Source organism: Mastigoproctus giganteus, chromosome 9 (genome assembly GCF_048544385.1).
Source record: "Mastigoproctus giganteus isolate SK-2022 chromosome 9, ASM4854438v1, whole genome shotgun sequence".
Classification (NCBI taxonomy): Eukaryota; Metazoa; Arthropoda; class Arachnida; order Uropygi; family Thelyphonidae; genus Mastigoproctus; species Mastigoproctus giganteus.
This window is the reverse complement of record NC_143583.1, coordinates 164112363-164129961: the sequence shown is the minus strand read 5'-3', so window position 1 is coordinate 164129961 and position 17599 is coordinate 164112363. Positions and strand designations below refer to the sequence as shown.

Genomic DNA, 17599 nt, shown 5'->3' with positions numbered 1-17599 from the left:
GCTTTGTTTATTTAGGTATTTCAATAATGAAGTCTGGTGAAGTCATCTCTTCTTTTTCTCGGCGTACAAGTCTTTGTAGCATCGAATCCCATCTTGTAAAATTTGCTGTATCTTGATGCTACGTTTGGAACTCCATTCATAATCGCTTTGCAGGCCAAGTCAATCCCCCGAAAAACTTTCTCCAATTCTTCTGTTAAAAATTCTTTTGGTGCCACTTCAGTGTTATCCAGTTCAGAATTGTTTTCTTCTTCATATGCAGTTTGCTCTTCAATTTCAAGAAGAGTTTCCTCATCTAAGTCATTTTCATGTGAGTCAATGCAGTCACATACGTTGGCAGTGTCTAAAGTTTCGAATCCCAAGTCTTTTCCGATATTCACAATGTCTTCGGCAATTGTCTGAACTTGTGATTCAAAAGCAGTGAAATCATTTGCCACACGGGGCAAACATGCTGCCAAACAGAAGCATGTTGGTGGCAGTGATGTCAAGCCGAGATGCAGATATATTTTCAATCACATTCCTGATGATATAAATTTTTCCAAAATGTTTGTAAAGATGATGATCCAACTCCTGTTGAAGCTTCAATTGCTTGAGAAAAAGTTAATATGCCTTGAATGTGGCAATAACACCTTGATCCATGAGTTGTAAGAGAAACGTTGTCAGGTGGAAGAAAGCATATTTTTATTGAGATCAGAAATTTCAGGTGGATGGCCTGGTACAATGTCTAAGAGCAACAAAATTTTGAACTCCATCCCTTCATCTTTGCAGTAACATTCAACCGTTGGACAAAAATAATTTGTGAACCATCTGTAAACAATTCGATTGTAATCTATGCTTTCTTATAGGATCACCAAATTATGGGCAATGTGCTTTTTATGCAACCCTTTAGAGCTCTTGGGTTTTCTGCTCTGAACACGAGTAGACCCTTCAATTTAAAATCCCCAGATGAGTGTCCACCCAACAAGTTTAAATGATCTTTTGATGCTTTATATCCAGGTTGGGCTTTTTCATTTTCAGCTAAAAAACTTTGTGAGGGCTTTTTTTTTTCCAAAACAGTCCAGTTTCGTCGATGTTGAAAATTTGTTTGTCCTTGTAGCCACTTTCTTCAATGATGTCTTTAATTCAGTGGGAAATCTTCAGCAGCATCTTTGTTTGCATTTGCACCTCAGATACGAACATTGTGAAGCCCAATACGGTTTGTAAAGCAGAAAAACCAACCATGACTGGCTGTAAATATTTCTTGAGTCTCCTCCTCCTCTTCATTTTCTTTTTTTTCCTTCAGCGTGTTATAAAGGCTCATGGCTTTCCCTTGAATGATTCTTTGACTCAAAGGAATTCTCTTTTGATTATATCCATATTAATAAAAGATGTTCCATATCAATCAACAGCGAACTTCTTTGTTTAGTTATCACTTTCGTCATGTAAGATGCTGTAGACCTTCTCTTTTCTTTATACTGATCCTTCTTTTGAATAATTGTTTGTACTGATGCTTCATTCATTCCATTTAGCATAAAATGTACCATCTTCATGGCACCTGATAATATAAAGTTTTTTTACTAATTTAAGCCATTTACATTTAGTAGCTCCACCGCTTTCATAACTTTTCCTTTTTTGACTCATCATTTTGTATTTAGAAGGGTAAAAAATAAATTGTGAAATGAAAATTTTGAAAAGCTATCACATTGTTTCATCAGGATGGAATTAAGAATACTCAACACTGTTGCATGTTTCTGCTGACTGCCTGAGGGGAGGTATAGGCACATGTGCATGTGAGACAATAGACTTGGCACAGCAGCATATAAGTAGGATACATGTCTAGGCTATTAAATGAGTTTTAATATGTACAGTAAATTTTCAACTTAAACTTAATCGAAAACCATGTTATAGTGAAATCCATGCTGTTTGAAGGCATGCTAAGAGAAGTATTGCTGTACTTAGATTTCAGTAAAGCTTTTGACACTGTTTCACATGAAAGAGTGCTGTACAACTGAAGAAGTGTAGCATTAGTGGCAGATGACAAAGGGTAATTATAAATGGGTGGAACTACTTTTCTTGGGCTAATGTTATTAGTTGCATTCCTCAGGGTTCAGTGCTAGATCCCTTATTATTTTCAATATTTATTAATGATACTAGTAGTAGTAGTAATGGAGGTATGTGATGCAAGAAAACAAGCATATGAGCTTATGTAGCATCAGCCAAAAAAATTTTCACACATCCATTCCCTCTAAAGGTTTGTCCAGTTCCTCCTTGAATTTATTTAAGCTATCAACTTCCATAACAACAGATGGAAGTTTGTTCAAGAAATTAACCACCCGCTGGCTAAAGGCAAATTTCCACACATCTATTCTACAACTGTCTTTCTTCAATTTGAATTTATACCTCCTGAGGTACGTAATCTGATATAATACACCTCAATCAGATCACCTCATATGTGCCTAGACTCCAGCCGCTGAAATGTGCAGAACTTTCTTGGTAAGAGGACCCCTTCATCCCCCTCACCTATCTTGTTGCCCTTCTCTGTACACACTGAAGCAACTCTACATCCTTCCTAAAATGAGGCCTCGAGACCTGGCTTGTATGCAGTACTCAAGGAGTGGCCTGACCATTGCCTTATACAAAGGGATAATCACCTCTTTTTCCCTACTAGCAAAATTCCTGGATATCATTGACAATACCCCATGACCTGCTCTGCCAGCCTGTCTACACTGCTCAGAAAACTTCATATCTGACTGCACAATTACTCCCAGATCTTTTTCATTTTCTACCACCCTAAATGTAGCCACACAGTCGGTACGTTTCTCTGGGGTTACTTCTACCCATATGCAGTACTTTGCATTTGTCAATGATGAGGAAATATCAAGCTTACTGTGTACATTTAAAGATGATAAAAAGGCTCAAAGGTGTGTTAAGGACAGAAATCAAGCATACTACTGCAACAAGACCTAGAAAACTTAGGCTGACAGGCAGAGAAGTGGAGAATGAAACTAGAGATAGAAGGAGGAAAAAAAAAATTATTTAAGGGTAATTGTACAGTCTGACACAAATTTCTTTAAGTGGTGCAGAAAGGCTGCCAGGATTCTGTTAGTGATATACAGGAATTCTGCCAACAGGACTTTCCTCAATGTGCTTTCTCTTCTCAAAAGAGGTCCTATAAAGTTCTTTTGTCTTCTTAGTTCTTCTATTAATGTTCTATTTTCTCCTACTTTCCTTGTCACTCACTCTTTCCACCCATTTTACCCTTGTCGCATTATACCCCTACCAATGTCTACTTCTTCTGATTCCTCTTCATCAATCAGAACCACAGCTGTCTTTTCCCATGTTAAAGTTCCCAAATTAGTTTTAAATCCCTTTTATCTGGGCCAATCTTCCCTAGGACTTCCATCAGCTTAATCCAATTCACTCTGTCAAAAGCCTTTTCAAGATCAACAAAACAGATTGCCAGATCTTTTCTTATTTCCATGCTTCTTTCTGCTAGCGTTCTTAATATTCCTATTGCCTTTCTGGTCCCACGTCCATCTCTGAATCTGAACTGATCTTCTATGAATTCACGCTCCTTTGCTTTTGCTATAATGCGTTCTGAGAGAATTTTTAGTAATATTTTTGAGGAATGGGAAATTAAACTGATTGTCCTATAGTCAGTACAATTTATTGCATTCTTCTTCTTTTCTAATGGGATAATTATGGATTTTAGAAAGTCTTTGGGCCAGCTTCCACATTCGTAATTTTTCTGCAAATCCTGAACAATTCTTTCTTTGCCTCCTCTCCAAGTACTTTTATAATTTCATGCTGGTAAATCATCCAATCCAGCTGCCTTCTCTCTTTTTAACGAGGTCACTGCCTTTTTGAAATTCTTCTCTGATTGATTCTGGTCCTAGGATCTGCTTCTTCATGTGCTAGACTTTTTGGTTTATGTATTTTATAATATAGCGTTTCTATATATTCCTTCCATCTTCTTATGTGTTCTTTGTCACAAAGAATTTTTCCATCCTTGTCTTTTATCTTTCCCTCTAGTCTTATTCTTCTTATTTGTTAAGCTCTTGACTTTTTCATACATTAGATCACTTCTTCCTCTTGCCATTTCCTCTAGTTCTCTGCACCGTTCTTTCCACCATTTTTCTCTTGCTTCATCTGTTGTCCTTCTAAGTTCATTATTTAAACTCTTATATTTAATCCTTTCCTCTTCTGAACTTTGATGCTTCCATTTTCTTCTCTTTTCCATTTTATCTATAATTTCTTCTGTGATCCATGGTTTCCTTATTCTTTTCTGATCTACTGTACCTAATTTCCTTTCTGCTACTCCTACTACAATCTTTTTAAACCTTTCCCATCTCTTCTTCACTTCTATTTCCTCAACATCCATTTTCTTCCTGTCAACTGCCTCTCTGAAATCTCCGGCCAGTGTCGTCTTCAGTACATTTAAATTCCATTTCTTTCTTTTTCTTGAACTCCTTATTCCCTTGAGTGTAATCTTCATTTTCATCGCTACAAAATTGTGGTCAGAATCCACATCTGCACCTGGATAGCTATGCGAATTCTTCCCAGCATTCCTGTACCTTTTGTTGACTAAAATATAGTCGACTTTATACTTGTCAACATCACCTGGTCTTCTCCGAGTGTATCTTCTCCTTTTCTCCTGCTTAAGGCACCTACATAGCCAGGTGGGAAGGAGCAGCAGTACGTAGCACACGCTTCTTGATTAGACCGGGGTTCGAGCCTGTCACCACCAAATACGGAGGATGCGGAAAAGTCAGGGAATGACCACCACATATTCTGGGAGCAATATGGCCTTAGTTGCTAATGCTTCTAAAAACCAAATAACAATCTCCTGCTTAAACCATATGTTTGATGCAAACATCTCTCTTCTTTTGCAAAATTCTGACATCTTCCCCCTCTCGTTCCATGATTCAAGTCCACAATCCCCAACCTCATCTTCTCTTCCTTCACCAAGGACACCATTCCAATCTCCTATAACAATGATCATGCATCTGTCACTCCTCAGTTCTACTTCCATAATTTCCTCTATTGGTTCATATACCTCATCTATTTCATCCTTAGTATGGCTGCTTGTTGGTAGATAGATTTGCATAATCAATAAGTCTATTGACTCCACCTTTAACCTTACAGCTATAATCCTGTCACTGACTTGCATCACTTTCTTGAGGCTTTTCTGTACATATTTATCTAGAAGTATAGCTCCTCGCTGGCTGTTGTTCCCTCCTTTGTATCTTCACTTATAATCACCTTCATCTTTCCATCTAGTCTCTGCTATACCTAATATATTCAGTCTATTTTTCTTCATTTCTCTCTTCGCATTTGAGTTTCCCTTTCCTCATTGCCAATCTTCATAAATGGATAATTATTACAAGGATTTGGCTAATTTACTTTCTGAGAAGGCTTGTTATTTCTCCTGCCATATTATATTATATGTTTTTAACTAATATGCATTTTTTATATTTCTACTCCTGTTGTGATTTCTTATGAGCTTTCACCTTCCTCATTTACTTTAATGTATCAGCTACATGAAGTGTAACTGATAGCGAAACTTTTACTATCATCTACACTTCAAGGTGACAACTATTGATGTATCGATATTTAAATTAAAATAATCAAATGATTATTTTAATTTAAATAATCGAGTCTCTCCCCCATCTAGATTTTCAATTAACTTTCAATAATGAAAATGCCATAATCAATTATTTTGTTCGTGACCTCTTGAATTATGTCCATCAGTAGTCACAACTATAAATTTTAGCTCTGGAGATTATTTTATAATCCATACTTGTTGCTCATTGTATTGGTGCATTCGCAATTCTGTTAATAATTATTCCTAATGACTTGTCTTCCAAGGCTTTCTTTTAGAATGCTTATGAATATAGGTTAAACAGCATTGGTATGCATCTCTGCTCCTCTTTTGATATCAATCTCTTCTGTCATTTCATTTTATATTCTCAGTTACTTTTTGTTTCTGATACAAATTTGCAATTATCTGAATGTTGTGGGCAACTATATATTTATCCTGTAGTAAGCTAATGTCAGACTGAATGTTAATAAAATGTAATCTAATGTCAGGCTTTATCAAAAACTTTCTCATAATCTATAAAATAAGCATACACATCCTCATTAACATCTCTACATCTTTCTATCATTACTCTAATATTGAAAAGTGTACCACACTCATTTTTCTTGTACCACACCCATTTCTGAACCCAATGATGTCACATTCGCATTTACTATATATCCTTGTATCCAACATTTTCAAAACTACTTTTAGTACATGGCTCATATGACTTATAGTTCCATATTCATTACATTCTTTGGCATTTTCTTTCTTTGATATCATTACAAACAATATCAAACACTAATTTTAACCAATAATTAGGTATTTTCCCAATGCTGATAGTATTGACTAGTATATCAATTTGTTCTTAATTGATTTTTACCAACACTGCATTCCTCTCATCTGGATCTGCAGATTCTCTCCTCTTCACTAATTTTATAGCTCATTACTTCATCCTTGTATATATCTGGGTAACTCACCTCCTCTTTTTATTACAGTGGTCTGCATTCTTGTCAACAAATAACTCCACAATATACTCATTCCAAGTTCAATTTTTCTTTTATGTCCATAACAATCATTCCAACTCTGTTCTTTAAAATGTTTTTTTTTACTACATTTTATTTTCTTTTGTATATGTTAAAGGAATCATATCTTTGTTGAAGCATTTCCATCTCTTTGCCACATTCTGCCATCCATTTTTCTTTTGTTGTTCTAATTTTTCATCTTATTATATTACATATTTCTATATTTTTTTTTTTTTTGTTACTTGTTTTCCATTCTCTTCCCTTCTTGCTCCCATTAATTCCAATATCTCTTCTGTCATCCATTCTTTCTTCCTTTCTGTTTATTCAGCTGTGAGTTTATTCTTACCTGTTTCACCAACATGTCTTTCACACTTTTCCAGGTTATATTTATACCAAAAGACACTCTTCACATGGTGTAAATAGGCATGACAAAAGATCCCAGTGCAGATACTTTTGCTAGTGTATGAAGCATATGTTAGTGTAGGAAGATATACATACATTAGAATGCTAGTTTAGGAAGCCATACCTAAAGCATTTCAGAAATTTCACAGAATGAGCTCCTAGTACTGTGGGAAGCTAATAATGTGAATATCTAGCATTCTGGGCAGCTAATGTTGTGGGCACTTAGAGACTGATTTTTATTATGGTATATCACACATACACACTGTATGTCACACACATCAAGAAGACATCTTCGTGACTTTCTTTATTAGGGTTTGGTAATACAGGAATAGGTTGTAATTTTTCTTCCTTTTCTACATTCCCCAGGTTACAGAAATTTCACTTCTATATAGTCTCTACCAACTTGCAATAAAGGGAAGCTGCTTCACCACAACTCGAATATCCATTTACTTAATAAACAGCCATATGTACTCCAAAATTCATACCTTTCACAATGCAAAACAAAAACAGACAAATATAAATGTACATACCTGGGTGCAAAACAGTCCACACACAGGACAACAATGATGATGTCTTAGTCTCCAAAAATGGTATTCACACAGAGCTGCAAACGGAACTTTCACAGATGGACGAATCAAATGGTGTGACATAACGTAATTGTAGCAACCAACTAACTAAAAAATGAGAGGGGAGAAGGAAACAATTTCAATTGTAATTATTTGTAATGACACACACACACACACACACACACACACACACACACACACACACACACACACACACACACACACACACACACACACACACACACACACACACACCAGTAAATAAACACCATTTTAATTTCTTGTGGTTACCAGTCATATGCAAACTACAATGAACAGTTATTTTAATTTCTTATATTTATTATGAGTAAAAACATAATGTGAGGGCTGTTCAATAAAGGACAGAAAGGGCCATTTACTGATTATAATTTTTCATGAACAAACATACTGCTTGCTGTTTCTAGCTTGTTCTGGAATTTAAGCCCAAACCAAGCTTCATCACAAAGCAACTACACAATTGACTCATGCATATGGTGTGACCTTGATGGTCGGTCAAGTGATGACTTTCATCCATGTACCAATGGACATGACACATGAGGAACAGTGTACTACTCTCAGATCCTGTTTCTGTCTCAAGAAAACATCAGCTGAAGCGTATGAAATGTTAAAAGAGGCTTATGGTTAATCTATATTTATAGCACAGTTTGCAAGTGATATCTTTAGAATCTTTAAAGATGAACACGATTAAAGCAGAAAAATCAGCAGTCCTGGAGTTCCAACCATTGCTATCACCACAGAAACCATAAACACTACTTCTGTAATCGTGAGAGAAGATTGTCATATAACAGTAAGCCAACTGACAGAGATGTCGAGAATATCAGTAGGAAGTATGCACAGTATTTTCCACAACTATTTGCATTTAACATGTGTTTCTGCACGCTAGGTTTCAAAACTACTCACACCTAAGCAACAGCAAGTTTGCGCAGAGGTATGTCAGGAGCTGCAATGGGCAGTTATGCAAAAGTACCACCTTTAAGGCTAAAGGAATCATACAGCAAATAATTTAGACGACTGAGATGAACAGTGGTTGAATCAACTGATAACTGAGATTCTGTCAGAAAAAGTACATTGGGTTTGGCAGACTGTAAGTGAAAATGGACATCACTGAGATTTGAACTGAGACCATGTATATTTGTGAAATGAACTAGGAAGTATTTGGGAGGTTTAGACCTTTTCGCAGATAAGTTTGCTCTATTAGTTTGACAATTCATGGTGTATTTAATAGTAAGAAAAGTGGAGGAGGCATGCTGTATGAAGTAATGAAACTTTTGGATATGGAGTACTCGTGGTAAGAATATATCCAGATCCTTGGCATAACGTGGCCTCGACAATGGCCCCCCACATATACACAACTCGGACTCCCTCCAGTCACTATCTGGTAAAGTAGAGGCAGCAAGATTATACACTAGCTGATCCGGAAGCCTCCTAGAGAGTTACCAATAGGTTCGGTCCGGTGTACTAACTAGCGGCCAGCCTATGAACACCGTTTTAGAACTGTACCTGTGAAATGTAAGGAAGTTTGGATCTCGCCGTGATGTTCATCATAACCTCAAAAGACCTCAATCATACTGCATGATGGAAGAGATCGGGGAGGGTTGACCAGAACTTAGCCCTGGAGACTAAACACAGGTTCCACCACTTCAAGCCTCCAATAAGCAAAGTGGTGGTAGTGCACCAGTTAATGAGAGTCATCTGCCACCTAGTGGTAGATGACTCTCATCAACCGATGCATTGCAGTGCTCAGAAACTAGGCAATTTCTAGCAGATCTGACTGTGGGATTTGGCTTTAAGTGGACAGAGTAAACTAAATGCTGATGGCATTCTTACTCTTTCTTAGACAAAAAACATAAGGAAACATAGGATGAAATTTAAAAAGGATAGTTGTAACACAGTGCAAAAATCTGCTTTCAACTAGAAATTTAAAAAGGATAGTTGTAACACAGTGCAAAAATTTGCTTTCAACTAGAAATTGGTTGCTGAAACAAACTTCCATCTGGTGTTGCAGAAGTGGATAGTTTTAATAAATTTAAGGAAGGATTAGACAAATTGTTAGAAGGGATGGAATGACGAGTAGGATAGGTTTTTTTTTTTTTTTAAACTAATTTTGCATAAACTTCCTTGCATCATTTGCTAATACTAATACTAAACCATAAAGATGAGGTCTCTACCTATAGCAGGAATTCTCACAACTTCTTAGTTGTAATTTACTTACTGATACCTTACCTGTTCCTGTGGTCACCTTTAAGGTATCAGTAAGTAAATTACAACTAACAAAATTTCTAGGCAACAAAAATTGTGGTGAATACTCTAATCTTGCAGATAAATTAATTTGATTTTGGTGAGTAGTGAGATGATTATTTAGGAGGGCTGTTGTGTTAAAATTGGTCAAAAAAGCATATTGCTAAGGTGGCTCAGTAGCTGTAGTCAGACAGCAGCCAATTATCTCAACGAAGTGTGTGACTGCTCGTTACAATCAACAAATATTTACTGCTCTGCATGTGCCACTGAGTTTGGGGTTGGTGATTCTCCTACCCAGTCTACAACTAGTAATTGTGATTGTAGATTAGTGTCAACATAAATTACAATTTGTAGTAATTTGTGTTGACACTAATCTTCAAAGGTTCTACAAGTACATGTATTGGTCAGCCCATATGAACAAGATGCTAATGTTATGTTTACAACAGCGTACTGCAGTAAAGTTTCATGCCAAATGTTGAGGCATGAAACAAGCAGATATTGCAGTTCTTCCAATATGCACCAGTGAAGCATTTGAATTTACTTGTTTTCTTTTGCATATAATTGCAAAAGTTTTGTGTCAGATAGAAACATCATTCTTTGGAAAGTTTAAACAAGTTATGTTCTTTATCACTGCGTTTTAAGTTTAAGTAGCAATTACACTTTCCCAATATTAACTGTTTGGCTGCCTATAATTAATCAACTCAAATATAAAGGGAAAAATTTTTTTTCCTTTGTATCTAATTTTTTTTTTATTAGTGAAGGGATTAAAGACACAAGGAGGAAGCGTTACCTTTTATGCTTCTTTACTAGTAAGCATCTCTTGGTTCTCTGAATTACATCAGTAAGCACAAAATTTGGAATTTGGCAGCATCTACACATGTATATGGATTTTTTCACATATGGGAGGGTGGGAAAAAAATCAGTTCCATTTGGGAATTTCCCAGAGGCACTTATATATGTATTGCAAATTTGAATCTCAAAAATGGACACACACACACACACACACACACACACACACACACACACACACACACACACACACACACACACACACACACACACACACACACACACACACACACACATTAATTATCTTGTAGAGCAAAGGTAGGCCCAAGTTTCACATTAATACAGTAAATTTAGGCTATCTTACTGTAATGTTTAGATGTATTAAGTAAGGCAGATATATATGAATGCTTTGGCCCTCTTAGCATATTATATCTTTCAATGTGGCCTGTCTGTCTGCCTGAAAGCTTGAGAAACCCTACTCTACAGGAATGCTTAATATCAATAACCGACCTTGCTGCTCTTTGCTCTTTTTATTTAAATTGTATTCTTTATATTTAAATTGCTTTAATAATTTTTTTATTAGAAAGAAATCTATGTTATACATAAATCAAGTCTCAAAAAAAGCACTGCAAGAGGGTGAAATTCTTGTATCTATTTCTCCAACAATATACCAGGTTGTGAGAGCCTAGGTACTTTTTTTTTTTTTTTTTGATTTGGTAGTTGTTGGCGCATCGGCTTCTGTGGCCATATTGCACCTCCCAAGATTTTTGCAGTACTTTGATCCAAGCCCGAGGCGGGAATCGAACCCGCGACCTTTGGGTTGCCGGGCAGGTACTTTACCCACTCGGCTAGCCCGGTCGGCTTCTAGGTACTCTAAGCAACATTATTTTCAATAAAGAAGCATACTGCATGACATTCATGAAATTCCCCCTCACCTTTCCCATAAAGCACACTAACATTTTGGCTGATCCACCTTCTCCTCCTAGCATTATGAAATTTGTTAATTGACCTTAATAATGAAAATCTGTTAAAAAAATTTTGTATATTATCTATTAAGATACTTACTCTTCCATCAATTGAATCAATTGCTTGACAATACACTCGAGATTCACCTTTTTCACTAATGCTGTCATCAATAGGCTTTGCATTACAAGTACAATTTGTTATTGCTCCTAGCTTTGTATCATACTAAATGTAAAAAACAAATTGCATTATTATTTACATATTTCAGTGTTTTGTAGATACTTATAATATAGTTGCTGAAGGACATGGTCATTAGCACAAATACAATCACTAAAAAATAATTGCATACTTTACTATGTTTGAAAATTATAAAACTTTAGGATGTTTTAATTATTAATATTTATAATTATTTAAAACATTAGCCACAAGTTTCAGAAACTTATATGTGCAGCAACAGAGAAAAATTAACGGGAGATGAGTGCCATGTTATTTGGTATATACACAAAAAAACAAAATGGCTAAGGGTGAACTAGTCCTCTGAATAATGGGTGCTTGTCATCTCAAAGGACTTTCTGAGAAGGTGAAGTTCTAGTTAGAAAGAAATGAAGTACGGGATAGTTATTTAGATGACTGATTTCATACCACATGTGTTGCTATTATGTAAACACAGTCTTTATACTGATGTCATCCACAGGCATGGTTACTCCGGGCGTTTGGTATTTCCACAATATCTTTGTATAAATTTTGTAACGTGTAATTCTTGCAAAATGTGTTGCTGTTTAGGTATAACTGCTTTCTGTAATCTTTATTATTCTCACATAAAAAATTTCAGTTTCAATTTCTACAGACAGATGAATATAAGAGTTTGTGTTGAATCTGTATGATTTTTTTTAATATATCTCTCAATTATTTGGATGTGAAAGATGTTTACCCTATAAAAAAAATTATAAGCTTTGCAATTACATTTAAATTATAAGTTATAGATTATTTTGAATAAAGTTTTTCAAATATTTTTATGGAAATCAATCTAAAAAAAATCAATCAAACCTATCTAAAAAGTAAGTGGTGTGAATGCTTAAAACGACTGTGGATAAACAAAAGCAGAAGCTATGGGAATGGGAAATTGACAGCTGTCTGGTTTTTCTGAGATCACCTGGCAAATCCTACTACAGAACTGTTTGAATAATTTTGAAAAGTTGAACTGCTGCTATTTGTGCTATTTACGGAAATACTATGAGGTTTCCAAGGGATTCCTTGGTTAAATAATGCATTCTAAATTTTTATAATGTTCCGGCACAGTGACGTGTACAGTTTCATATTTCTTTAGTTAAATTTTGAAGACTAAATGCACGAAGCATATTAGCATTAGCATTAGTACAGGCATATGAATGCAAGAAAGCAGGCTTATTCAGCATCAGCCAAAAAAAAAAAAAAAAAAACACAACCACTACTCCCATTTCACCCCCTCCGTTCGTTCGAAATACCCGTCCAGCTGAGCCTTAAATTTGTTTAGGCTATCAACTTCAACAACAAGTGATGGAAGTCTATTCCACAAACCAACTGCCCGCTGGCTAAAGGCAAATTTCTGCACATCTATCCGACATCCGTCCTTCCTCAATTTGAATTTATGCCCTCTCAGGTGATTATTCTGAGCAAGAGGAAGAATCCCATCGGCATTGAGCATGCTCAAGCCATTCAAAACCTTATACACCTCTACCAGATCACCTCGCTGATGCCTAGTCTTCCAGACTCTGTAATTTGCAAAACTTAAGCCTTTCTTCGTAAGAGCAACCCTTTGTTCCATTCACTAATCTTGTTGCCCTTCTCTGTACTCGTTCCAGCAGCTCCACATCCTTCTTGAAATGAGGCCTCCAGACCTGTATACAGTACTCAAGGTGTGGCCTGACCAATGCCTTATACAAGGGAATAATCACATCCCTGTCCCTGTTAGAAAAATTCCTGTATATCATTGACAAGACACCATGAACTACTCTTGCAGCTCATCCGCACTGCTCAGAGAACTTCATATCTGCCTGCACAATTACCCCCAGGTCCTTTTCATTCTCTACCACTGTCAGCGTAGCACCACAGAGTTGATACGTTGATCTGGGGGGGGTTACTGTTTCCCATATGTAGTACTTTACATTTGTCAATGTTAAACTTCATTTGCCGCCTCTCAGCCCACCTGCTCAACCTTTCCAGATCCTGTTGCAGCAGCATAGCATCAGTAGTGTCCTTAACAACACTGCCAACCTTTGTATCGTCTGCAAACTTGGACATTAAGCTTGATATACCATCATCAATATCATTTATAAATACAGAAAACAACAATGGATCCAACACTGAACCCTGAGGAACTCCACTAATAACATTAGTCCACATTGAGCAGTGTCCATTGATTACCACTCTCTGTCTTCTGCCACTCAACCATCCCTTTATCCATAGCAGCAATTTGCCTCCAATGCCAAACTGCTACAATTTGTGCAGCAGTCTTCCATGCGCAACAGTATCAAAAGCCTTTCTAAGATCCAAATATATAATATCAAAGTTATTCCCTGCATCCAGTTCTTTTGTGACTACATCATAGTATCCAATCAAATTGGTCAGACAAGACCTGCCCTTAACAAAACCATGCTGTGTCTGAGCTATAACTGAATTCTTGTCTAGATGATCCTGCAGTGCTTCTTTAACCAGTGCCTCCATTAATTTTCCTGGAACCGAAGTTAAACTAACAGGCCTATAATTACTTGTGTCAGCCTTTGATCCTCCTTTGTGAATTGGGGTTACATTTGCACATCTCCAGTCTATGGGTACCTCCCCTGAGTCCAAGTCCAAAGAAGCTCTCATAATTATGGCTAGGGGTTTGCTTACTTCCTTTGCTGCCTCCTTTAATATAACTGGATAGATCCCATCCACCCCAGGTGCCTTTTTTATGTTTATCCTCAACAATTTCTCCTCCACTTTCCTCTCAGTTATTAGAAAATCATCTAGCTCACTGCCAATGTTTACTTCACCTACGACATTCCCCTTCCTGAATAACTCCTCATGTGTGAATATAGATGCAAAATACTCGTTTAGATTGTTAGCCACCTGAGCAGGATCCTCAACTGTTGAACCATCAACATCCAGTGGACCAATCTGATTCATCCCTTTCCTTCTTGAGTTTCAATAGGTAAAGAACTCTTTTCTGTTTTTCTTTGCATCCTTTGCCAAGGATTTCTCATAATCTGCCTTTGCCTGCCTAATCTCCTTTGTGACTTGGTTACAGACCAACTTCGTATAAATAATGCTTCTCTAGTAGAGGAGACTACTGTTATTTATTCGCAGTGACCACCACCACCACCACCCAGACACATTTCAGAGCTTGTTGGCTCACTCATCATTGGGTGGGCAGGTACCCTGATAATGCAGACATGCCATCACGGTTGCAAAGTTAATTCCACAATATGAGAGATGCCAAATGGTGAAGATAATGATAATATTTTGAAGACTAAATGCACAAGGCATAATATGTTATGGGTTAAATTAACTATATAATATCGATGTAAATACACCATAGTTTACCCAGAAATTAAATAATGTGAAGGTAGCCACAATATGAGATAAAATTCCAGCTGTTACACTACTTATGTAGTTAAATTTATGGGTAAACTATGGTGTATTTACACAATATTATATAGTTAATTTTACCCATAACATATTATGCCTCGTGCATTTAGTCTTCAAAATACTATCATTATTTTCACCATTTGGCATCTCTCGTATTGGGAAATTAACTTCGCAACCATGATGGCATGTCTGCATTATCAGAGTACCTGCCCACCCAACGATGAGTGAGCCAACAAGCTCTGAAACGTGTCTGGGTAGTGGTGGTGCTCACTGCGAATAAATAACGTCTACTAGAGAAGCGTTATTTATATGAAGTAGTGCAATACTTGGTACCTCGTTGTGAGTGTACAACAATATGAGATAAAATCAAACGATGCCGTTACACTACTTATGTAGTTAAATTTATGGGTAAAACTATGGTAAACTATGGTGTATTTACACCGATATTATACAGGGTGTCTCAAAAATACACGGCATAACTTCAGGAATGAGTTCCTCACATGTAGACAATAAAAATATTTTATATCAACATAGTTCCAGAAATGCTTGGTTCCCAAGTTATTAACCGGAATGTCTTATCTCCTGCAGGTGATTTCCTTCATCACAAGGTACTGACAGAATCTGGTGGTTTTCCACTTTATGTACGGTTTGGCATATGGCAATGCTCTGGAGGTTTGTCGTTGTACCACGAAAGTTCCCAGAATGAAGATGTCCAGACAGAAAAACATTTCAAGGTATCCATCGCTGCCTTTGTGAACATGGGACTTTTACACCTTGTGCTGCCGACAGAGGATGACCAAGATCTATGATTCCTGAAGTAGAGGAGGAGATTTTGGATGTTGTGCATGCCACTCCTGGAATCAGCACACACAGAATAGCAATGCAACTGGCTGTTCAACATTTGACTATTTGGAGAGTGTTGCAAGAACACCGACTGTATCCTTATCATCTGCAACAGTACAGGTCTTGTCACCAGCAGATTACCCTGAGCAAGTAACGTTCTGCCAGTGGTTCTTGCAGCAGTGTGGTACAACTCCTCACTTTCCTGCCTTAGTGATATTCACAGATGAAGCACATCTGTGAATATCACGAAGCACTCAGTTCACACGAGACAGAATCCAAAACTTTCACAATCAGCATGTATGGGCTAAGGAAAACCCACATGCAATTCTTCCATCACATCACGAACAGCGGTTCAGTCTCAAAATCTGGCAGGTGTTTTTGATGATAAGTTATTTGGGCCCCATGTATTTCCAAACAAACTCACAGGGCAGGCGTACAGAAACTTCCTGGAAAACAACATGCCTGATTTCTTGGACGACACGCCACTAATCATTCGTCAACAAGCACACTTCACGCACAATGGCGTTCCTGCACATTTCAGCCGCCTAGCCCGCAGTTACCTGAATCAAAGGTTTCCTGGTCGGTGGATAGGTAGAGGTGGACCAACTGCCTCGCCTCCACGCTCACTGATTTAAACCCACTAGATTTCTTCTTGTGGGGCCATTTAAAGTCTTTGGTGTATTCGACTCCGGTAGCTGATGTGGAAACTCTCCACAATCGAATTGTGGCAGGTTGTGAGACAACATGAAACATACCAGGAATTTGGCATCGTCTTCGTGAGTCCATGAGACGTCGATGTGAAGTCTGTATTCAGGCAGAAGGTGGATGTTTTGAACAATTACTATAAGGTGATGTGAACAGTTAAGTGTCATAGACAGACCTTCAAAACTCGGAAACCAAGCATTTCCGAAACTATGTTGATATAAAATATTTTTATTGTCTACATATGAGGAACTCATTCCTGAAGTTATACCATGTATTTTTGAGACACCCTGTATAGTTAATTTAACCCATAACATATTATGATATGGGTTAAATTTTTGGGTAAACTATGGCGTATTTACACTGATATTATATAGTTAAATTTACATCACCCTAATCCAGAATTAGGATTTCATATAATAACATTAAGTAATTAGGTACATATGTAATATGAAAATGACAACCTTACTAAATTTATTTATTTATTTATTTATTTATTATGAAACCCAAATCATTTATTATATCCATTTCACAATTATCATATAATTTTGGGCACATACTGCATTAAGAAACGTGTTAAATAAAATAGGATTCAACGTAAACTCCGTTTTTATTAAAAAAAAAAAAACCCACATGGTTTGTTAAAGCCTGTGTTTGCTCCGTGAATGAGAAATTATTTGAAAGAGGAATCAGTACAAATTAAGGCTGCATCTTTATAGATTCTAGTTCAATTAAACAATGCCTTATTATCAAGTTTTTCTTCAAGGAAATTGTGAAAGGACCCAAAAATCAGAGGTTTTTAAGTATAATATAACTATCAGTCTTCAGTATTCAAATGATGTAAATCATTGGAAAGTTGTGTAGGCATA

At 36.7% G+C, this 17599-nt stretch overlaps 1 protein-coding gene across 4 annotated transcripts in view; it reads right to left on the bottom strand.

Annotated features, from left to right (window-relative positions):
* Positions 1 to 17599, bottom strand: part of LOC150080867 (histone-lysine N-methyltransferase EHMT2-like) — a 558915-nt gene that overhangs the window by 427290 nt on the left and 114026 nt on the right. For all 4 annotated transcript variants that reach the window (XM_090381696.1, XM_090381697.1, XM_090381694.1 and 1 more), the window contains 2 exons: positions 11679 to 11801; positions 7512 to 7655 (listed from right to left, as the gene is read on the bottom strand). In XM_090381696.1, the coding sequence (XP_090237822.1) occupies positions 7512 to 7655; positions 11679 to 11801 (267 nt within the window). The remainder of the gene's footprint in view (positions 1 to 7511; positions 7656 to 11678; positions 11802 to 17599) is intronic.